This window comes from Onychostruthus taczanowskii, unplaced genomic scaffold (genome assembly GCF_017590055.1).
Source record: "Onychostruthus taczanowskii isolate IOZ18803 unplaced genomic scaffold, ASM1759005v1 scaffold38, whole genome shotgun sequence".
In the NCBI taxonomy this organism is placed as follows: Eukaryota; Metazoa; Chordata; class Aves; order Passeriformes; family Passeridae; genus Onychostruthus; species Onychostruthus taczanowskii.
The window spans coordinates 6,631,207-6,654,837 of NW_024501237.1; the positions used below are offsets into that span (position 1 = coordinate 6,631,207).

Consider the following 23,631-nt stretch of genomic DNA (forward strand, 5'->3'; position numbering starts at 1 on the left):
TAATTCTCAATTAAGACAGGTTTTGGCCTGCAAAGCAAGATAGAGTCAAAACACCTGTAAGACAAAGCAAGGTTGTGAAGGATTATAGCTCTAAGCCTAAATTCAGGAGGTTGCAACACATCAGTAAAATGCAGCTCACTCTGAGCAGCAGGGAACCTGCTAGGAAATCTCCCACTCAAGTAAAATATGTGATGTTAACATCACAGTGATTTAACTGGTACTTTTCTGGGGCACAGTTTAAGTAATTTATTATGGGAATGTTAAACCTTACAAGTGAAAGGCCCATCATGTTATTTCCAGGGCTAATGAGACAGACCAAATGATTCCTGAGAGGTTTGACACCAAGCTGGAAATACTGCACAGTATCATGCCAGCCTGATCTGCAGCTCAGGAGAATTCCTGGTAAGCATTATTTGATCAACATTAGATTCAATGTCTACATCCCTTCCTTGAGGTTTATCACCTTGAGTCTTTCAATAGCAATTACTCATACAAGATATGTTTTTTTCTCCTTGTAATAAAGTTTTATCCTGCTGTTAAACATTGTCTCCCAGTGCTGAGGTGAAAGCTCAGAGCTTCATTCAACTCCAAACAAAGAAGGGGCACAGGTCAGGACACACCTTGGGTGGTGTTGCTGCTGTGCAGATTTCACCTTTTATTTCGGTGGTGACCTTCTGCCAGGTTTAATATTTAAACAGAGCATGCAAGCTGTTTGGAAGGACTGTCTGATAAGGTGATGCCTCACTTATGGTATGTTTGACATCTCAGGGTTTTTATGTTGTGAACTGACCAAAGCTCACATGTGTGTTATGGCTGTGCCTCACATATGACCAAGCACAAAACAGAAGTGTGTAAGGTTGAACTCCGTATTTGACCAGTTGCTAACATTAAGTAATCCTGTGATACACCACAGGTTTGCCCAAAGATAGATGAGGGAAAATTTATGATCACTTTTTGTGATCTGACAAATAAGCACCTGGAGCAGGCATGCCTTGGAAACAGTAAGACAGAAAAAGATTTATTAGGGTAGAATTCATTACTGAGTTTTGCACTCCTGAGGGCACAGGTTTCAAGCCCTGCAGCGATACATGAACCTTGATCCCGTGGGAGCCCTGCAGCAGTAAAGCCAATGAGATGCCAAAGTGTGCGCTGTCTCTCCCTAATGAAATATATAATCTTATCTCTGAGGAATCATTTCCTACAATGCTTTTCTTTTATTGCTTATTTGAATGTGAATGGCTCTGTACTATCTTTATGCAGGACCACTAAACATCCTAGCAGCTACCAGAGTTGATAACACAGTCCCTTCAGACTGTCTATACATGTGTCCTATACATGTGTCTAAGAGAAAAAACTTCCCAGTGAAGTTAAATTGCTCCTGGCCAGCTCCCAAAAACTGCAGAAAGGCTGAATTCCTTTCACTCAATGTTTCAGACTCTGCAAGCATCAGCTGGGGCTTTCCTTCAGACAGTGTGCTCCGTGCCTGAAGACAGGAACCACTGTGAATTGACACATTCAGAAACAATCTCAAGGATACCTGTGCCCACAATTAAAAAAAAACAAAAAAACAAACCAATTAATTTTGGCTCTTAGAAGTAGAGCAAATATCTGTGCAAACAAAATAACAACAGTTTTTCATCTCCTTTAGTTGTTTTTGTTGGTTGGTTGGTTTAAGCTGGAGCACCAGTCATGCTGAGAGCAACAGTCACCTCTCTCTGCATCCTGTGCAAGTGCTCTGGTTTTTCCTAACTCATGGAAGAATATCTTGAGTTGGAAGGGACCCAAGAAGGATCATAAAGTCCAACTCCTGGCCCAGTGTAGGACAGTCACAAGAATCACACCATGCACCCAAGAGTATTGTCCAAAATCTTCTTGAACCCTGTCAGGCTTGGAGCTGTGACCACTTCCCTGGGGAGCCTATTCCAGTGCCCAAACACCCTCTGGGCAAAGAAACTTTTTTCTAATATCCAGCCTAAACTTCCTCTGACACAACTTCAGGCCATTCCCTGGGGTCCTGTCACTGTCACCACAGAGAAGAGCTCAGTGTCTGCCCCTCCTCTTCCCCTCACAATGAAGCTGTAACTGCAATGGGGTCTCCCCTCAGCTTCCTCTTCTCCAGGCTGAACAGATCAAGTGACCTCAGCCACTCCTGGTATGGCTGTCCCTCAAGGCCCCTCACCATTGTAGCAGGCCTAGGGCCTGCAAGGCCTCCATGGCAATCAGCAGTCTAAGATAGGAAATGCCGACTGGACCTAAGAAACCCCTTTCTTCCACCTTTGGACCCTTGCTTATCTCTCTGTAAGATGATAAGTCACTTTTCCCTCGACCCTTACTATTGGACAATTTCCAAAACTCCTGTACCTTATATAAAGAGCTACTTTTGCCCAGTTTGTCAGAAGATGCTGTCCCTGAGACCTTGCAGAAGATCAATAAAGGACACCTCTGTGGAACCTCATACAGCCTTCTCCTCTCTTGCCCCGCATCTGCCAAAGGCACTTAGCAAGCTAAAGAGCTGAAATCACAAATGAGCTGATAATCACTAAAGAGCTGAAATCACTAATAGCTGATCTTTCTAAGATTGCCTGTGGCTGGGAGCTGCCTGGGAGCTCGGACAGGCTGTGCTGAACAGTGTTGTGTTGCACAAGTTTATTTAGTTGTTCTTTTGCACTGGGTGATTGGGAATTAGCACAGAGTAGTCTTTATATGGCACTGAATAGCTTATGTTATATCATGTGGTTTGTTATCCCTTTCCCCCATCTTATGGTATTTCCCTTACCCACCCCAGTACCCCCTGGTGGTCTCTTCATGGGTGAAGAGACCCTCCCCTTGCCACCCCTCACTGGTATCCCACTGGCTGTGGACCTCTCCCTCTGTCCGCATTCCCCAGGGTATAAAAGTCCCCTGCCACCAGGGAACGCTATCTTTCTCCCATGGGTTTGTCCACCTGATGTGTCTCTTGGAATAAAGGAGAATGTTTCCCACATGGAGGAGAGCGCTTCTCAATCTTTTACTTCTTTTACTTTCGTCTATGAATTATTGTGTGGGCAAGGGTCTATAGCTATCTGGAGTGGACCGCAAACAGCCTGGCAGAAACCACGTTAATTCAGAACAGGACTGCACTATGCAGACCCTGGGCAGCCTGCCGGGGATACCCCGAAACCCAGCCAAGGTGAGCCTGATACACCCTCTTTGTTGCCCTCCTTTGATGCTCTCTATAGTTCATACTTTCTTATATATTGGCACGCCAAACTGCCCCCAGCACTCGAGGTGAGGCCGCCCCAGTGCAGAGCAGAGCAGGACAATCCCCTCCCTTGCCCAGCTGGCAATGCTGTGCCTGATGCCCACCAGTACACAGTTGCCCTCCTGGCTGCCAGGGCACTGCTGACTCACATTCAACTTTCCATCGACCAGGACCCCCAGGTCCCTTTGCACAGCGCTGCTCTCTGTACATCCAGGGTTGCCCCATCCCAGGGGAAAAATACACCACTTGTCTTTGTTTAAAGTTCATGTGGTTGGTGATTTCCCAGCCCTCCAACTTGTCAAGGTCTCTCTGCAGGGCCTTCAAGGGAGTCAACAGCTCATCCCAATGTAGCAACTTATTACACCTTTGAGTCCTGCATCCAAGCTACCTGGGGGTAGACCAGATCTGATACTACAATTTATCTGCTGAGGTTTCTGGCCCAGGCTGCAGATACGCTCTCCCTGAACAAGATAAAAATATTTCTGCACCTCTTTGGTCACCTATGCATCTTCTCAAATGCCACTGGGACTATGCAACGATTTTCACTAGCTGGTCACATATAAGTCTCATATAAATACAGTAGAGAGTTAATTATTGTAAAATCATTGATAAGGGAAAGAACAAAGTCTCAGAAGCATGGTTTATGAACAATGATAAATTAGTTATCCCAGGTTACAGCTACATAAAAAAATCTGGCCCTGTGGTGTTTGGTCCAGGAGAGCTCTTACAGGCAGCCTTGATGTTTAATAATTAGTGATGAGTCTTTCTAGGAAAAAGAGATGATTTTAAAAATCATGATTTTAAATGGAAACCATCCATAATGTGTAGTCTTCCGCGTCATCTTCCAAGGAAAAAGATTGTGACTCATGGGCTCATGCATTTGTCAAAGCTCTGGCAGAGCCCTCTCGTGGGATGGTGCCAACAGAACTGAAAGAGTTCATTCAGTATCCCCCAGAGTTTGCTCAACCTCATCTTTGGGGTTACTGGAAGCTACATCTGTCCTGGAAAGCAAAACTGCATCAGGGAGCACATAGGAGAAGTGGCATACCTGTCATTGATCCTACTCCCAGTTAGCATAGCTCCTGGAAGTCTGTGGCTGATGCTGCCCAGTAACCTCGGCTGGGGACCAGTGCTCCTACTTTGTATAACAAAGGCTGCCTTACCTTTGGTTCTTTCCACAGCATCAATGCCATACCCACATACTGTCCTGAGAAAACCTCGCTCTGGTGGGCTCAGAAAAGCCTTCGCATTTCTGCAGGTATTTGGAACTGAAGGAAAAGGTATCCATCTCCAGGACACTGGGGGAGAAGATATCAGAGCCAACTGAGCCTTGTCTGCCATGCTGTGCTGGGATTCATCCCACCCTGCCAGCTTTGCCAGCCCTGTTCATGGCTGCAAGCCTGGGCAGGTGGAGATGCTCTCTTTCACTCATAGTGTCACAGCTATAGGCGTGGTTGGGTTGTGGCAGCTTACGAGTTGGTCGGCTAAAAGGAGAAGAGGTAAAACAGCGGCTCGCCCTGGCCCTGCCCTCCCCACAGAAGGAGAGGGTGGAGACTCCCCGGGGTGACTGAGTGCAGGGAACCTAGCTGCCAGCTCGTCCTGCAGCAGATGTGGCACTGCCCAGCCCTGCGAGCTGAGCGAGCCGTCGGAGCTGTGCCACCCTCCTCCCTTCCCTGGATCCTGCATCCTTCCCAGTGCCTCTGCCACCTCCTCAGCAGCCCTGCAGCGCCGACCCGGACCTGCTGCTGGTGAGTTAGTAGCAGCAGTTCAACCCTTTTACTCAGACAGATTTGGCTCGGTGTAGTGGCTTGCTCCCTGGTCCATGAATTGCTTGCACTGCCATTGCTATGGAATGATATTCAGCAGCTGCTTTTCTCCAATACCCAAGGAAACCACAGCAAAACGCTCACCTGCCTTCTCCCAGCTTTTCAAGGGGAAGGCAAGAAATCAATGCAAATATGCGTTATAAAAGGTGGGGTGGGGAAGTGTCAAGGCATAAAAAGGTGAAAAATGAGAAAATTTTGCGGGAGCTGCTGTTCTCGGTGCTCCCTCATGCAAGTTAATACGCATGCAAATGCCTATGTGCACCTGTGCACTGCTTGCTTGGTCCGCATAATACACAGGGCTCTTTTCATGCAAGGTAGATTACAAATCCGCAGTAAATAGGCTGGCAATTAACTTATAGATTGCCTCAATCGCATTATCCTCATTTACTCAAATGGTTTTAATTTCCTGCACACGTTCCTGAGAAAGAGGAATGTATGGTCCTGGTTCCTTTGCATCCCCACAGCCATTTTCTGGTTGGTCCACATCCCTAATGTGGAAATGGCTAAAGAAGGAGGGGAGAAAAGGTTCTGTGAATTTATATATATCGAAAGGTTACAGCTTCTGTGAATTTATATATATATATCGAAAGTCCAACATGCACATACAGTACTGTTTCATCTTGCAGGCTGCAAAACTTAATTTTGTACCCACTAAAATAAGAGAAATAATATCACACTTAACTGTGGTTTCTCTGGCATGTTCAAGTATCCAGAAAAAAAGAAAAAGACTGTCTTTAATCAGGGTTTAGGGCAGCTTCCTTTAGAAAGTTATGCTGAAAGCTGCTTGTGTCTCTAAAACTCTCCTCCTTAAGTAACTTCAATGCTTATTCTCTACAGAGATAAAATCTATTGAGTTACTGCCTGGATTTTCAAAAATGCACATCTGACTTTTGCTATTTGCTATTTTACTACCCCTCCTATAGTATTGTTCTTCATTGTGGGGTGTTTTTTTTTGTTTGTTTTTTTTTTGGGTTTTTTTTCCCCCTTCTATTTGAACTGCAAATCCTTCTGGTGCCAAAAGCTTTGCAGGAAGACTGACAGGAATAAATGTTCCTTAGCTTTTTATATAAACAATGTATCTTAAAGGACACAAATACGTTTACTGTAACTGTTTGAAAGACACTACTTTGTTGTGGTTCAAGCATGTTTGAATCAACTGAACTTTGTAGCACATTTTGTTGTTGTTTGATGGTTTTGTTTAGTTCCCTTTTGTGTGTGTAGGAAAAATGAGACTTTGTACTTTACAAGTCTCAAAAGAATACTCAGGAAAATTACTGTACTGAGACCTTCATTTTATCTTCATTGAAACAGTGGGCAAAGAGATTTCTTGTTTGTTTTAAAGAAAGTAGTTTCATTTTTGCCATTAATAAAAGGTTAAATCTCTAGATCCAGTACTTTGTCTCCTGGTAAAATTTTCTGAGACTACATATCTCTGAAGAAAATTATTTTCTATTAGACCTGAACTGAAATTATGCTGAAATCAGTGGCAATATAAATATTTCAAAACTATTTGGCAAAACAAATAAAATTTGCAAAATTTCCAGAGAGCTTATAAATTTTTTATTCTGCTGATGCAAAGTATACTATACTCAGGGCTGATATGATGAGAATATGAAACAATTTATTGAGGTTAACAAATACTTCTGAATACAGCTGGAGGTACATGTTGTTATAGAATCTCATGCTCATTTCTGATCTAAAATAAATATTTGTAAGCCAATGACAATGAAATCTGAGAAACTTAATTTAAAATTTGCATAGAAATTGATTTGATTAACATTCATAGTGGTTGTTTCTTTTTTCTGAACAAGTTCTGACTAAGAAAGTTTCACATTGTATGTCACATTAAAGTTAAAGAATTATGTTTAAACAGATAGAATCTGCAATATTTTAAAAATTCAATTTCTGAGGAGCAATTGCAAGCAGCTAACAATTATATTAGCTGTGAATGAGCAGGACCCTCTGTTCCTCTGATGAAGTTTATTGCTAGATCAGAAATGGGAAATTGTTTTGTGAAATACCAAACTGATTATCTCACTGCAGCTTTTTACACCGCAGCAAAAAAGAGGCATTGAAAAAAGCAAATCAAATCAAATGCCTAATTTTAGCATGTGTGCATCATTTCTACTGTTTACACTTAATCTTCTCCCAGCGCACTGTTAGCTGAAATCCAAATGGCCACTCTCAGAGGTTTCCATGGATCACCCAGGCAAAGTCACTGCTGACCCAATCTCGTGTTGGTGCCAGATCTGCTGTGAGGGAGAAGCAGGAATTTGGGACTTCCCCAAACCCTTTCCCACCAACATGTCCGGAGCCCTGTCATTCTGCCAGCCCAAGGAGCTGCTGTGGTGGAGATCTTGCAGTGGTTATGTCCCTTTCAGAAGAGAGCAGAATACAGATTTTATACAGCAGAAATAACCACACCAGCTCTAAGTGAATGAGCATTCTGCAATTTCTTTCTGAAATAAATTCTAGTACCTCTGAAAGTGTGAAATGCTATTTTCAGTATTAATGTAACATTTGAAATAGATGGAGTTTTTTACTTTGATAAATGGCATGTCCCCACCAATACATTTTTTTTTTCTGAAGAGAGGAAGAGAACATTGGTAAATCCATGTACCAGGCGTTCCACCTGCTGCACCCCACCCTCTCCCTGCAAGTGGCACAAGCACCCTGCAGCCAGAAAGGGCAGTGACAACTTAAACCATAGATCCAGTGAGACCTGAATCCTGCCTCTGCTCCCAGCTCCCAGTAGTTAATGCTTTCCCAAGGGACAATAGCAAAGAATGTTGTTTTTCTCTGGAAATTTGGATTATCAAGCCTTCCTGAACTGGAAGTTTCCTGCTGACAGCTTTATTAAATAGCCATTGAAAGACTGTTTGCTATGGATATATGTAATTCTTCCCATACCTGATTTAATTATATAGCTTCTACATACATTTGTGCAAGAAAGTGTGCAATCTCATCCTATCTTGATTGATAGATTAAATTTGACTATGACAGACTGTCTGTTCTTAGGAATGACACTGTAAAAGCAGTATGATCCTTTACTTGTGAAAACAGTTTCTGATTCTCTGTTTATTGTCTACCTGTCTAGTTCAGTCTGGAAAAATTAATTTCTTTAATTCCTAAAAAAATAATGTTTGTTTCCTGAAGAGCATTTCAGAAATTTCAGTGCAAGTGCTGAGCTAGGTTTTTATGCTGGTCTTTGGAGAAAAAGACCAAAAACCAACAAAATCAAATTAAACAAAGAACAATGTAACCATTCTGTTGATTATGTTTGAGGTCAAACTCTACCTCTTTTTTTTTCCTCATTTGCTCATAAAGTTGTATTTGGAATATTGAAATATTAAGGTGAGAAAAAAATGTGACCAAGCAAAATACTGACCAAATACCTTATCTATGTAGTGATATGTCAAGGTCATAGTCACACTGTGTCCTGACTTCTGCACTCACTTTGTGCTGCTTGGCTCAGCACTATCCAACAGCTCAAGGGATTTTCTAATGCCTACATGTGGTGTTACCCCTGTGGTTGATTCTTTCATACCTAACTCAGCAAATATCTGCTCAGCACTTGGTGAGACTCTTAAGTGACAAGTTCCCACTGCAGTTCTGAGTGCACATCTCTAATTTACCAAAGCATCCTTTCAAAATGCAGTAATTGATGTCCAGACATATTAATCCAGAAACTGCAGGACAAATAGACAGAAAAATTACCTGTCCTCCTCCAGGCAGGTAAATCTGCTCTGGCACCAGTGAAAGTGTATGCACTTTATCAGTAAAAGGCCTCTATATTTTAAATGTTGCACATTTGATTGATGTTCAGCTTATTCAAAATGCATTTTAGCTAAAATTAAAGGTAGATCCATTGTAATTACATTTCAAACGTGGTTTCTTTGCACTGGGCCAAGATAACTGGCCACTAAAACATTAAGACCTTATATTTTTGTCAGCACAGAAGACTGCAACTTTCTCAGAAGAGGCAATCTTGGGCTAGATTTGAGATAGTACCACTGGGAGACAGATGAAGCAGCCTTTATGTGGAGATAGGCTGGTTTCTGAATGTTGAGCTTCCAGAGGTTTCACTGTGCTGATAGCCACCAAGGAGAGCTCAGTTGTCTGTCAAGAATCCTTAGCAAACTGAGAAGATAAGGGTTTGGATTTTTATGTGACCATATGAGCCTGTTGGATTAAATGGCTTTTCTTTCTTTTCTTTTCTTTTCTTTTCTTTTCTTTTCTTTTCTTTTCTTTTCTTTTCCAAGGCTCTTTTTACTAATGGCTCTCAAATTCATTCAGCATGTCTGAAACTGTGTCATAATTTGCCTCCTTTCTTGCTGTAAGCAGTGCAACTATGCTGAGGTAGGGGACTGGCCACCCCAGAGCTCCCAGCTGATCATCTACCCTCTTGATTCCCATGAACTATTGCATTGCTAACATTTCCCATAGTCATGTTTAAAGTAATTAGACTCTGATGAGTCAACATGTTGTATAGAGAGGCCAGACCCTACCTCTCTCCTAGATGACGCTTAAAGAAGAACAAAGGGGACAAAAGTCTGCATGCATGGGGACAGCCAGGGATGCTCCACTGTGCAGGTGGATGGTCCACAGGCAGAAGCCTGGCTGATGAGGGAGGTGAGATAACTTTAATTATTCCACAACAACCTTCTAGTTTTCACATGGAAATTAAACCCAAGGGAGAGAACTACTTGGCAGCAGTGTCAGTTTCTATGTTGCTATATCCTTTGCAAAATTATTTAGATTAATAGAACGGTTGCTGCCTGTGGCCAGGTGCTGCTGCTGAGGGGTAGTTGGAGGGGGAGTATTATGTGGGAAAGGCTTCTGGGGTTGTGCTGTGGCAGACACAGCCACTTCCAGCTGCTGAGGCAAAGCTGAGTGTGTCAGTGATGCTGATAAAGCTTCTCTGGACACATGTAAGAAAGGGCAAAAGATGTTGTTCAGCAACTGTGAGAGAGGAGTGAGAAAATCTGGGAGAAAACAGACCCTAGAGAAGGAAGTCCAGGTGCCAGAGTAGATATGCACCTCAGGGCAGCTGGGTGGGCAGCTGTGATCTCCCAAGGTCAGCCCTCCCCAGCAGACCATCAGGGAGGGAAACTCTTCTCTCTCCCTGCCTCTGGCAGACCCTCATCAGCTTCGTGTCATCTCCAGGTCTGAACCCACAGGACCCAACCTTCCTATCCATAAGAGATACTCCTAGATGGGCCTCTTCCAGGCCCACCATGGGTCCCGTGCCAAACACTGAGCCCAAAAGACACACCTTTCCTCTTCATACCTAACCAAATCTTCTCTTTCCTGTGTTTCATGTCCAGAGGAAAGATGGAAGAAGACCAGCCACACCTATGTATTCAGATGTCAGAATCCAGTGCAACTGGCATTCCCAGTAGAATGCAGCCCTTGCCAGATTTGGCTGGAAGGGTAGGAAGTGTGCTCACCTTCCACAACATCTGCTACCATGTGAAGACAAAGAATGGGTTCCTGAGTTTCCGAAAAAACACTAAAAAAGAAGTTTTGAGAGATGTCAAGTATGTATTTAAACATCTGTTTAGAGTACATGTAAATTTTATTTCTGTCCAGAGGGTTGACTTCACTCATGTCACTGAGACATTCAGCACAATATGCAGACCAAGATTTAGAAAAATTATTTGTATGTGTGGTTGCTTCATGTTTGCTGTCAGCTGTGCTTAAGCCCAGATGCTTAAGCCTCAGTCCCTGGGCTGAGCCCGTACATCAGAGAGCACACTTGCCTTGGTCCTGGGGATACAGTCCTCCTGGGTTCTAACAGCACTGGGCACACCAGCCAGCTCTGCTTGCTCCTACACTCCCTGGCAATTCTCCCAAAATGCCAGGGTATTTAGCTAAGATACTAGCAGCCTGTCCTTTGTGGTTGCCTCCTTCCCTTAAGTGGCCTTGGGAAAGGTTAATTTTTTGAGGAGTTAAAACATTGAACACATTAATATAAGTGAGGGTTAGGTTAACTTTGAAGAGATGTAAAGGTTTCTGGAGTTTTGGCTTTTTTTTGTTGAGTTGTTTTGTGTTTTTTCCCCAACAGTGAGCATTACTGAAGTAAAGCAGTCATGTCACTATGGCCTTTATTCAATAATCAGTGAATAAAACTTGCCCATTCACAGTTCAGTAGTTAAACTCAGTGGCAAGGCACTGGCATACAATATGCCATTCCAAGTCACCCATGACTTTCAGCTCCCTAACTCAAAATTCTATCATAAATATTCACCCTTTTGTGTAGCTCTGTCTATCCTACTCTTTGCCCAGGGAATTTCCACTAAACATGAGCTCTTAAAGGCTTTATTGCTTTCCTCAAAAGCCATGTGTTGTGGTACCTCAGTTGACTCACATGGGTCATTTATGACATTTTCCATCTGGCTTTTGAATTTCATGGGGCTTTAATGTCAGATACAGAGAAACTATCAATTGCATTTTAAGTGCAGATAAATCCCTAGTTTATTCTGCCTGCAGGGACTATTATTCTTTCTGTTGAGAGAATAATACCTTTAGAACTGAGTATAGTTAAAGCAAGTGCGTGCTTCTCTTGTAGAGATCCATGTGGTAAAAATACATGTGCAGATTTTGCTACATTTTAGTAATGTTTCTGTTCTGTCTTCATTATATAATTATTAGTTTTTCCTGAATTAGGAAGAGAAAGTTAAGGTGAAGTCTGATCTTAAATATTTCTTATGATTAGGTAGCCTCATTAATTCCAAAATTAATGGCCTGCAGAAAGTAGTTGTACGGATAAGTTACACTGGCCTGCCAGTTTAAACAGGCAAAGAAATAACTCCACCCTAACTATTTGGTAAAACTTATCCATTTTGTCTTACAGTGGCATCATGAAACCAGGACTGAATGCAATTTTGGGACCCACAGGCAGTGGTAAATCTTCGTAAGTGCTCCCTTTGCCTTCCACAGAAATTACACCAAGGGGAAAATGACATTGTACACATTTAGCAGTAGTGGACTTCTCTTTCAGCAAAGAGCGAAAGATTGAGTTTTTATTTAGGACTGTGCAAGTCTCAATGTTTTCTGAGAAATACTTGCATTCCAAAAGACAGTCAGATTATATAAGAAAGGTGAAATACAGTTTTAGTCCACACTTTACTGACAGTCACCCCTTACACACCATTCTGCTAATGTGTAACCAATCTGAGGGTAAACTCAAATTATTGAAAAAATTGACATGGACCTGCATGGATCTCATTTCCTTAGGAAGCCAGGACAAAAGAAACTCAGTCCTTGAAAGTTGCTGGGGGTTTTCTAGATTGCAGACATTTAATGTGATCTGCTTTTATGTAGCTGTTTGTTCCATGAGCTGGGTTTGCGGTTCAGAGAGCTTCGCCTCCTGAGTGTTCATCTGACAAAGTAACCAACTTCTCCTTTAGGCTACTGGACATTTTGGCTGCAAGAAAGGATCCCTGTGGGCTCTCTGGTGACATTTTGATCAATGGAGCTCCTCAGCCTGCCAACTTTAAATGTACCTCTGGGTATGTAGTACAGGTAAGTAATTTTTATCACTGTGGATTCTATTGTAAGAAGTTGCTGCTGTGTTGCAAATACCTTGCCTTCATCCAAAAATCAAGGAAAACTGATTAAAATTACTGTCAACATGTTAGAGAAAGGTAGTCTCTCAAACAACATGTAAATCTCAACTTCCCACAACTGACAGATTCCCTTTGCAAGAGACAAGTAGATGGCATCTAAAGACCTCCCCTCCTTCCTCCTTTGACAAAACAAGTTTGGAACACCTTCACCCTCCCCCCCATGAACCCAACCTCTCTTTACGTTCCCTCTTTTCTCCCTGTTCTCACCTGCGGTGGGCTGAGGCTGCACGGGCAGACACACTGTGATAATGACCTGAGCTGTAGCTGCTCCTTAGGTCCCTTCAGCCCCTGAGTCCCTCAACACCTCCAGAAACCTGAATAAGGTAAGAATACATAAGGGACTGTTTTTAATACTTAGTTATCATGCATGATGGAGGCTGTTCCTATGTGGCATTGCTTTATGAATTAAGGCAAATATAATTATGTGCATGAAATCCAAACTCTTCTATGACACAAGCATTGAAGATGTGCCTTACTGCATGTTCTGGCTGCTGCTATTGTCCCTCTGCATGCAAGGACAGCATAAAACATAGGTAGAAACAGTTCTCAGAGGAATAAATAGAAACTGCTGAGCAACCACCAAGTATCTACCCTTTTTTTAAATGAAGGATGATGTGGTCATGGGAACCCTGACTGTAAGAGAGAATCTGAAGTTCTCAGCAGCACTCCGCTTGCCAAAGTCAGTGAAGGAAGAGGAAAAAAATGAACGAGTGAATCAGATCATCAAGGAACTGGGTTTGAGCAAAGTTGCAGATTCCAAGGTAAGGCCTGTAAACGTGTTACTTAAAATGTAGTAAGTGGTTTATTAATTAATCAAATGACTCATCATGGCAGGTTTTAAAGAAAGTAAATTTCAACAGGATGTTTCAGTAATACAATAATTAGTGACATTTCTGTATGGAGACCTGTACAGACTGTGCTGATGCTGCCGTATGGTACTACATTGCAGGGAAAAAGAAAGGGAAAGGCAAAGGTGAAAGGGAAATTTAGTGGTTGGAGAAAAAGACAAGACCTCAAGTAATATTAATATTAAGAACAAGGCTGTTTGTGAGATAACATTTACATCTGCTTCTGAGTGTAGGGCCAGAATTCCTTATAACTCTCCCCAAATACTGCCATGTGGGTACGATACTGTTTGCTCAAGGATTTCTCCTTGGGCCAAACAAGACATGTTTCATGGTTTTTTTTGTTAGGTTGGTACCCAGTTCTCTCGTGGGGTGTCTGGAGGAGAGCGGAAAAGGACCAATATTGGGATGGAGCTCATCACGGATCCTGCCGTCTTGTTTTTGGATGAGCCAACCACGGGACTTGATGCCAGCACTGCTAATGCTGTCCTAATGCTACTGAAAAGGTGGTGGCCTTAGAAACAGCTTCCTGTTCTCAGCACTCCACTCTGCTAAACTTCAGTTGTATTGTACTCGAATTACAGTTCGAATGAGCAAACAGGGAATTCAGACATGTAATTATTTACTACTGAGCCAAGGATGTGAGTGGGGTAGGAAAAAAACTGAATGAATTCTCTCTCTCCAAAGTGAGAATTCTTTTCTCATACAGACATTGTAAATATGGCCTAAATATTTTCTTTTTCTTTTTTCCTCCCTTTCTTCTTCCTTCTCTCGCATGCCAAGTTAATCAGACTTCATCAAGACTTAACTGAACTTTCAAATGCTCTTATCTGAACACTAAATCAACTTGCAAAGCTGGCATTTTTGTCATTCTTCACATTCAGGATGTCAAAACAAGGAAGGACAATCATCTTCTCCATCCACCAGCCTCGATACTCCATATTCCGACTGTTTGACACTCTGACACTGCTGGCTGCAGGGAGAGTGCTGTACCATGGGCTGGCCCAGCATGCCATCGAGTACTTTCAGTCCATTGGTGAGCACTTCCAGTGGGGCCAAACTTTGGTTTGCACCAACTCCAGTGAAATGCCAATAGCTCTGGGCCAGAATTGGACGTGGCGTGTACAAACAAGCCCAATGTTTTAATAGGCTTAACAGTATTTTAACCCATTTCTCTGTGTGTTTCTCCTCTTGACCCACATGTGGATTTGGATGAGCTGTTCAGGGTACATCTTAATTAGAGAAAGCCTGGGCTAGGGCTGGGAAGGGCATGCTGCCAGCTGTCACCTGGCTTTTGCTGACGGTGCTGCCCAGTAGTGCCACTCATCCCTCAGGAAAGCATGGACTTTCCAAAGGCTGCCATGCCTTTGGTGCAGGCTGCTCCATGGGCAGGATGTGTGGCTGTGCTCTTGACAGCCAAGCACAGTCCTTGGCCAGTCACACAACCCCACCCAGGGCTCACAACACTGTCACCACAGTGTCACTGTCATCACAGGCTACCAGTGCGAGCCCTACAACAACCCTGCCGATTTTTTCCTGGACGTCATCAATGGAGACTCCACCGCCGTGGCAATGAACAAGGCTGGTGAAAGTAACACAGGTATGAAACTCAGAGCTGAGCCGAGTTATCCTAACATGTGTGGGAATGAGAATTTAATAAACTGTTTTGGTAACTGTCAGCACACAGAAAGAGTTTCTTTCATCTTCAAGGCAAACCAGCTGAAATTCTGCAGAAGCAGAGATGATAAACCAGGATTATTTTTCGTGTTAAGGACATAATTTGATGCAGTTATCACTTGACTATTTTACCTAACGTAACAACTTTTCTGTTAAGAAATTACTGTTTTCCTTCCTCTGAGCAGGGTGGGAAGGGGTAGACATAGGGTACCACTGTTCATTTGATGTTTCCCTGAAGCTGTGCTAAGGCAGAAATTATCACCAGATTAACAAATCAGCTCTTACCTATTTTTTGGAGCATGCTTTCTCATACTTTTCTGCTGCCACTCAGTAATAGTTTACCGTCTTTTCAAAGGAGTAAAAAGGCAAATGAAGCAATGAATTTGCTGAGGGCCCAACCATAGTTTCACTATACCTTTACCAAAGGAGCAGCCATCATTTTACAAAAATGCTCTGATCAGGGTCTAGCATATATTATAGCTGGCAGATATGACACATTATATCTGTCATTGCAAAAGCTCACACTGTACCACAGTCAAGAAAAAAAGGAAGTCCAGCTGAAATTTATACATGACCATAGTAGACACACACAGAATTACCTGGATCTAAAAGTCTGAGAAGTCCAGGATTATGTCATTATCTGTGAAACAGATCACTTACTAGAAACCTTTGGAGGTAAAGGGGATGTAAAAATCACTTTTTGATTAAAAGCCATGTTGCTGCCAAGTTGCAACTCCCTGGGCAGAAAAGCGTTTGCCTGGTCAGAGAGCTGAGAGACTGCTGCCTGTGGGACAGGTTGCACAGACAAACACAGATGTTTTGTCTTAGTTATACAAACTCGTTTGAACTGTCTGCTATGGGACTGAGTGCAGCGAATCACTGGAACTACATGTACATCTTAATTCTTCTGGTTTAATCTTTCCAGCAGATAGCACTGAAGAACGCTCTGAATATGATAAAACCTTGGCTGAGCAATTAGCAGTAAAATACTCCAACTCTGCTTACTACCGAGAAACAAAAGAACATTTAGAGAGCATTTCTTCAGGAAATAAAAAGAAAACCAAAGGACTTTTCCGGCAAATCACATATGCCAATTCCTTCCTCCACCAGCTGAAATGGGTGTCCAGGCGCGCATTTAAAAACCTGATAGGAAACCCTCAGGCTTCCATAGCTCAGGTAAGATTATTTGTATCTATAGTTTTGTGGTATATGTCAAATTTATTTGGCGCCTGGATTATTAGATAAGTCACTGGGATGGTTTTGCCTCTTGATATCTTGACTGCAGTATGCATCTGAAGAAAGAGTGCTCAAAGTCTAGGAATCTGGGGATAAAAGGTGTCCTGAATGCTCCCAAATGCGGGACTGGTCAGTAATTAATTTTGGACTGCTGAAAGACTTTGGGAGGCAAGACCTGTCCCAGCAGGGTATTCTGCTGCTCCCAGCCAGGAGCACATTATGTCCCAAGAAGTTTCACACGTTTGGTCAAGAATATTCTTCAGATTTGACTCTAATTGTCCAGGCTTGGCACTGTGGGGTTTGGCCTCAAATTCTCTCCCCCACCAGGAAAAGTTAACAGACTGCATTTGCATACTTCATTAAGCTTCAGCACAAAATGAAGTGCTGGAAGTTGGCTGAAGTGCAAAAATATTTTTGCAGACTCATAATGCGTGTGCTGTTTGGTTATTTGCCTGTTCATATTGGTGATGATGTCTTCTGGATAAGATGCCATGAAGTCCACAGTGGGGTTCAGCACCCACCATGAAAGATACTCAGTGGCTCTGTTAGTGCTGCTTTTTCTGAAGAATCAGAACCAAAAGTGTTGAGCTGCACATTGATTTCAAAATTGAAGAATGTCCGGCTGGCCTCTGCAGAGCGACTAATCCTCAGGAATCCCCTAATTCATGGGCCAAACTCTGCAGCCGCAGCACCACCAAAACTCCCACTGCAATTCTCAGCAATTCAGGAGAGGCCAATGGAAAAGTTGGCCTGTAGCCAGGGGTATAAATTATCTTCATCATGTTTTATATAATGAGTGAATAAATGGCCGGTGTGGAGGTAAAACAAGTCCAGATTCCCGGAGATTAAAAGGCTCTGAGTATGTGTGTGTGCCTGTATGTTGATACGATGGAGATCCTTAATAATTGCTTTGTAAAAGCCTGACCTTGTGACAAGAATTAGACTCTCAAGAACCTCCTTCATAGCCCAAGGTTAATGGTCCTGACTTGTTTCTCACAAGTTTCTCACACGTTTTTATCTCCCCACCTTCATTAGGGGTGGATTTGTCCAGCATTCTTTTAGGGGTCCATGGATTATTAGGCCTTTTTTCATTAATCTGCTCCAAATTGGTCTTGAAATGATCCCTGCTTTCCACTGCAGCTGGCTCAGGAGCTGAATTATCCCTGACATTTGCTCCTTTCAGCAGGATCTTAGCAAGAGAGTAACAGGATTAAGTAGTTTAGGTTGTGAAGACTCATGCATTGCTCAGTCTTAAAAGTGACAGAACTGCCTGATACCATTGTTTTCCTGAGGTTTTTTTTTTTTTGTCATTTGCATTTAGCATTTAAAAAGTGTGATTCAGACACTTCAGTCTTTTAAGTGGCATCCTTTTGGCAGCTGTTATCTCTGCTATTTAAATAGTTAGCGACTGTAAATATCAGCATATCTGCAGACCTGTTGTAGCATCTCATTAGAAACAATCCTATGAGTAAGATGTATGATAGAGCCCAGGAATTACACACTGTGGAGCATGAAAATAAACTGTCATCCTCACCCTTGCAGTCAAGAAAACCTTTGAAGCAATGAGAATGATACTTTCCCTCTCTTTTCTCTTTTTCCCATTTAGCTTTGTATTACAGCTATTCTGGGACTGGTTGTAGGCGCCATCTACTTTGGACTTGAAGATAACTCTGCTGGACTACAGAACAGGTCAGTCAGTCTAGGTAATGGATATTCAAAATTTGATAAAGCTCCCTTTAAAGGGGCTTAATACCTCTTTAAAGCAAATGCTTCCCTTCACATCAGTAAGGCCAAGCCTGTGTGACTTGGAAGTGAGGATGTGATTTTGTTCCTCTAGCAAAGTCCTGGCAAAACTGAGAGCATTAAAATATACAGACTTGTGGCTACATAAACCTAGGTAACTAAAGCTGTAATCTTCAACTGTTTCTATCTTGAATTTCATGCTTGAATTTACCAGCAGTAAGAGATTTTCAAATTATGCTGCTCTGTATAATTTTGACAGCTGTATGTACCTGACCTGATACATGAGTTGGCCACTATGAAACCTCTGGGTTCTTAATCCCCTAAGATTTCATAGCATTTGTTTAAAAACAGCCCAGTTTTAAATTGAGTAGGAAATTTAAATTTTTGTGGAAAAGGTGAAAACTACTTCTCACACTGTTTATTTGGTTCCTCTCTGTTTGCAGCAGACAAATGCCTCACCATCTGAGAATCTTTAACGTGTCAGGAAATTACATAAAGGAAAAAAACAAACCACAGCCCCTCAAAACAAAACTCAGTTGATTTTCTATATTTTGACCACATCAGATAATGTGCTATCATTGCATGCCAAAACCAAATAATGACTGTACTACATCTAGGTCAGGCTTGTTACATATTCAGACTCATAGCCATGACTTTTCCCATGGATTTTGGGATGGAAGGTCAAATACTGCCAAACTTCAGGCCTTGCAAGTAGATTTATGTACTCTATTGTGGAAACACTACATTTACATCCCATTTTAATGGCTCACTGTACTGCTATTTTGCAGAGTGGGTGCAATGTTCTTTCTCACCACTAACCAGTGTTTCAGCAGCGTCTCAGCTCTTGAACTCTTTGTTGTGGAAAAGAAGATATTTATGTAAGTAAAACATACAACAAAGATACAGAATCTGCTGTTAGACCATATGGCATGCTGTAAATGTCATTTAAGTACAGTTAGTGCAGAATTTTCAAATTATTTCAATGATAGTGCTCATTGCAAATGTACTCTGTTAGTCTGCTAGTGAGTCGTCTGCAAACCCCCCAAAAGGTACCTATGATTACAGCTGGCTCAGAGTGTAATATTATTGACACAGTTGGTAAAAACGCCTTGAATACTCAGTTTTGGCACTGATTAATAAATTGTGACTTGCTAGTGAGGGCAATAAATGTCATCTAACTGGATTCTTTAAAGCTATGCATATTATGCTGTATAAAATATGAAAATTATTCAAACTTTACGCTCTCTGTCTCGATGACATGACACATAAATTTACTAAAAATTATGTGCACAAATACCCATGTTCACTTGCACATGAAAATGTTACCAGTTCTATAGTGTATAGGCTTACTGGACAGCTCCATTTTAGCCTAAGTATGAAAGATTTTCTTCCAGTTTTAGCTAGAATTCATTTGTCAAGAGGTGAAAATCAAACTGGTTTTTAGTGGTTACATTTGTATTGTGCTGAACCTGTCTCTGTGTTCCAGACATGAATATATCAGTGGGTACTACAGAATATCTGTATACTTCATAGCGAAGCTACTGGCTGATTTAATACCCATAAGGACTATGCCCAGCATCATCTTCACCTGCATAGTTTACTTCATGCTAGGCAAGTATGGTCTCCTACAATCTCATTCCAACCCCCCAATAAATCATGGCACGTGCATCTTATAGATGTGTATGTATACGTGGATATTTATATAAGCTGAATCCCCACACAGGCGTGGCATTGGCTACTGAGCTTACTTTTAGCACACCATGTTTACTACAGAAAAGACACAAAGATTAAAGCATTCATCAGAGAATCTGTGGCATGTCTCATCTCCACTGTCCTTAGAAGGAAGCCATAACCTTTACAACATTGTTTTGATTTATTCCTTTTCATCTGTGGCCTTCTTGGCTTCTGATGACTCTTACAAGATACTTTTCTGATCCTTGCAAAAACACCTAAAAGAAAAGGTTTTGTTTTAGGAGCTTAATACTGTGTGAATTCATACCAGTTTATTGGCTTTGGTCTGAGATTTTACCCTAAGGAATAGGAAACAAGGCCACATCAGCAAGAGGCTCTCAAACTGTGAAACTGGAGAGAAACAGACCTTGCTACTGAATCCATAACCACCTCAAGGCTGCTAGGTTCTTTAGGAGACCTCTCTGCTGGAAACTAGTGAAATGATGTACAGCTGCTGCTCTTGGAAGTGCACTAGAAGTTTCTCCTCTGATGGACAACTTGCAGCTACTTTGGATGTGTGAAGTACTGTACTTCTACACATTCTACTATCTTCAGTCTTACTGCAGTTTTGGGCATGCTACTTATTCATCCTCTCTTCCACTGTCAAGACAGACACATAAGGGCTGTCACAAGCACCACATCAGTCTTGGGTCTCAGTGACACAGCCTGTGCTGGCAGACAAAGTATAATTTGTAAGCAGGCCACACTAGGAATGTCAGGATAGTGTTCAGCTTATGAAAGAGCTTTCAGCAGGATCATTCTGAAATCCTTCTTGTTCTGATCTTTAAGGTTTGAAACCAACAGTAGGAGCCTTCTTCACAATGATGTTCACTCTCATGATGGTGTCCTACACAGCTACTTCCATGGCACTTGCCATTGCAGCAGGACAAAGCGTGGTCGCTGTAGCAAACCTACTCACGACTGTTGCATTTGTTTTTATGATTGTGAGTAACAATTTTCAGTTCTCTAGTCTGGATCATGAAACCCCAGAAATGCTGAAATCCAGAAATCCTACTAGCATGGAGTTAAGCTGAATTCTGCAAAATTCTGTTGGGGTCAACATATCCTGATTTGTCTGATTTGAGTGTCCTGATACTGTGGGGTGGAATATTCTGATTTGTCCTTTGAAAGAACAAGAACTGAGGGGCTGGGGGGTTGAGTGTGAGGAGGAGAGTTCCTCTAACTTCTTCTCTGTGGCTCTAGCAGACAGAAAACTGCCTGGAACATAGGAAAGCCACTTAGGGCTACATTTCATTTTCTCTCCTTTAACTTTGTGAAAGGCAAATGTGTCTGGCTGAGAACATGACATGCAGCCCCCTGTTTTCTGAGACCACTAGCCCAGCTGTCCTTCTCAGCTGCAGAGCCCACCTTGGGCATGTTAAACTGGGCAACACACAGCCACAGTCAGGAGACCAGCACTTTAGATGAGGCAGAGCTGAACCTACAGCCAAAATCCACGCTGCCTCAGACTCAGGGCACACAGGCAAAACCCAGAGCAGTCCCACTCTGAGGAGCAGCAGAGAGTTCATGTGGGACCCATGTGGGACAGGAAGCACGTGGGTTTACTGCACAGGGGAAAGCACTGTCACTTGTCACTTGTTTTGGGGGAAGGACCTGAGGTTATGGCGCAAAGCTGGGTAACATATAAATCCTTCCCTTTTGTTCTTCTGCTGGAAGAGTTTCTTCCTCTAGGCCTATAGGAATGCTTTCCCATTCCTTTTTATCTGAAGAAATGAAGTCAAGAGCTAGAGAAGGACACATGATAAAAGCATGTAATTTGTAATTTTTTTTTTTTTTTGGTAAACATTGCCTCTAGATTTTCTCTGGGTTGCTGGTCAATCTCACAAGCGTCATGTCCTGGCTCTCTTGGCTCAAATACTTTAGCATCCCTCGATATGGAATGACAGTAAGTGCTCTGATTTCCTGTGTGCAAAGCTGGAAATGGTTTGCTAGAAAGGAATGTCTTCAATCATGATAATGAAATCTTCACACCTGATGGCCTAACAAGCAGAAGGAAAGCTAATTAAGTACAACAACCTCAGAGTGTTGTGCAGTATCTTGAAACAAGAAGGGCTTCTCATCAACTAGCACCAACTTCTGTTTAGAAGAGCTCATTTCTGTAATTTGGAAACACCTCATATGAGAGACATAGCTACTACATTCACTGGATTTCAGCTGGACAGAAATGTTTCAAAATAAAGAACAATGCTATCCCCACCTAAAAAAGTAAAAATCTCCTGTTTGTCTTTTCCATCAATCAAACAAAAACTTGTCAGGCTAAAGCTTTTCTCCTAATTTGTGAAAATTTAAGTCAGAGTGATGTTTTGCAGAGAAATTTGGTCTTTACTGTGCCTGTGCAGAAATAGTCTGGCCTGGGAGAAGTAGTGAAGCCTGTTGTGGTGCATGCTTTACCAGGTCCGTACAGGCTATATACATTCCTCTCTTAAAAGAAAAAAAGAACTCTGCTACTTTGCCAAAAAATGGGGATTTGGCAAATATAATAGTGATACCAGCACATTTTTAGAATGAATTTTAATTGCATTATATCTCGTCTTGTTAATGTATCACTCCTTTACCTACTAATTACTGTTGTCATTGTTTCTTTTATTTTAAAAGGCTTTACAGATCAATGAGTTGAGTGGTCTGAACTTCTGTGGCAGCAGTAACAACACAGTTTTAAGCAGTGACAGTAGATATCAACAGACAGGCCTGGTGTAAGTATTTTGGTACACTGAAATGAATCCCACCATCAGCAGCTTTAGAAGTGTTAGAACATCAGTCTGAGTATCAGAGATACTCACTGATGATGAGAGAATCTCTGAGTTTTTACATGGAAAAGGAACCTTTGACTGGGTTTTTGCATTCTGACTGCATGGAACATTTTGTTTATTGGCATATTTAGTATTTATAACACTAGAAATATCTGGCATTATGCTTCTTACTTTTCTTCAAACTGTATTTAGTGAGAGCTATGCACACACACAATTGTACAGCCTCACAAAATCCATTTCATCTTCCTACGTGAAACTGGAGCTACAAGAAAAGCAAATTTACAAACGGAAAATTAACCACTGACCTATTGCTGGTGTTTGCCTGGCCTACTACACACATGCAACCACATTACAACTTCTAGAGATCTTCCTAGATCCTGCTGAGTGGTTTATTAAGTGACTAAGCTTATCCATGTGTATTTATCTGTAGGATATGTACTGGAGATGACTATCTGGAGAGTCAAGGCATCGATGCGAGCACCTGGGGCCTGTGGCAGAACCACCTGGCTCTAGCCTGCATGACCCTGATCTTCCTTACCATCGCCTACCTCAAACTGCACTTCATGAAGAAGTTCTCTTAAAACCAGAGGGAAAGATGCAACTCCCACTGTTGAGTAGTTTGCTGAACTGACTGTGGAACTGACTTGATTATTTTTAAGGAGAAATTTCTTTGTACTTTAATTATTACCCAAGTCAACAATATGAATGCCATCCTTGTATAGTAAATACTTGCTGTTAATTTACTCTGCCAAAATGTCTAGCATGGCTCACTCCTCTTTGCCACAAAAAAGTGTACAGCTGTTAATTTCTTTAAGAGACTGTTCAGTCTTTCTGCATGTTCTAGCTATGATCTTGTCAAACACTATATCTAATATTTAGTGGCTTAACCTGAAATAAAGTGGTTCCATACTTTAATTAACACCTACCTTC

At 42.0% G+C, this 23,631-nt stretch overlaps 1 protein-coding gene across 1 annotated transcript; it reads left to right on the forward strand.

The window, feature by feature from the left end:
* Nucleotides 1–10,401: 10,401 nt before the first annotated feature.
* On the forward strand, nucleotides 10,402–23,282 carry ABCG2 (ATP binding cassette subfamily G member 2 (Junior blood group)). The gene is made up of 15 exons (XM_041411989.1): nucleotides 10,402–10,607; nucleotides 11,924–11,983; nucleotides 12,480–12,594; nucleotides 13,307–13,459; nucleotides 13,892–14,049; nucleotides 14,428–14,579; nucleotides 15,039–15,143; nucleotides 16,146–16,396; nucleotides 18,063–18,145; nucleotides 18,988–19,077; nucleotides 19,686–19,810; nucleotides 20,720–20,874; nucleotides 21,747–21,836; nucleotides 22,547–22,644; nucleotides 23,132–23,282. The coding sequence occupies exons 1-15, from the start codon at nucleotides 10,402–10,404 to the stop codon at nucleotides 23,280–23,282; spliced, it is 1,992 nt and encodes a 663-aa protein (XP_041267923.1).
* Nucleotides 23,283–23,631: the final 349 nt, after the last annotated feature.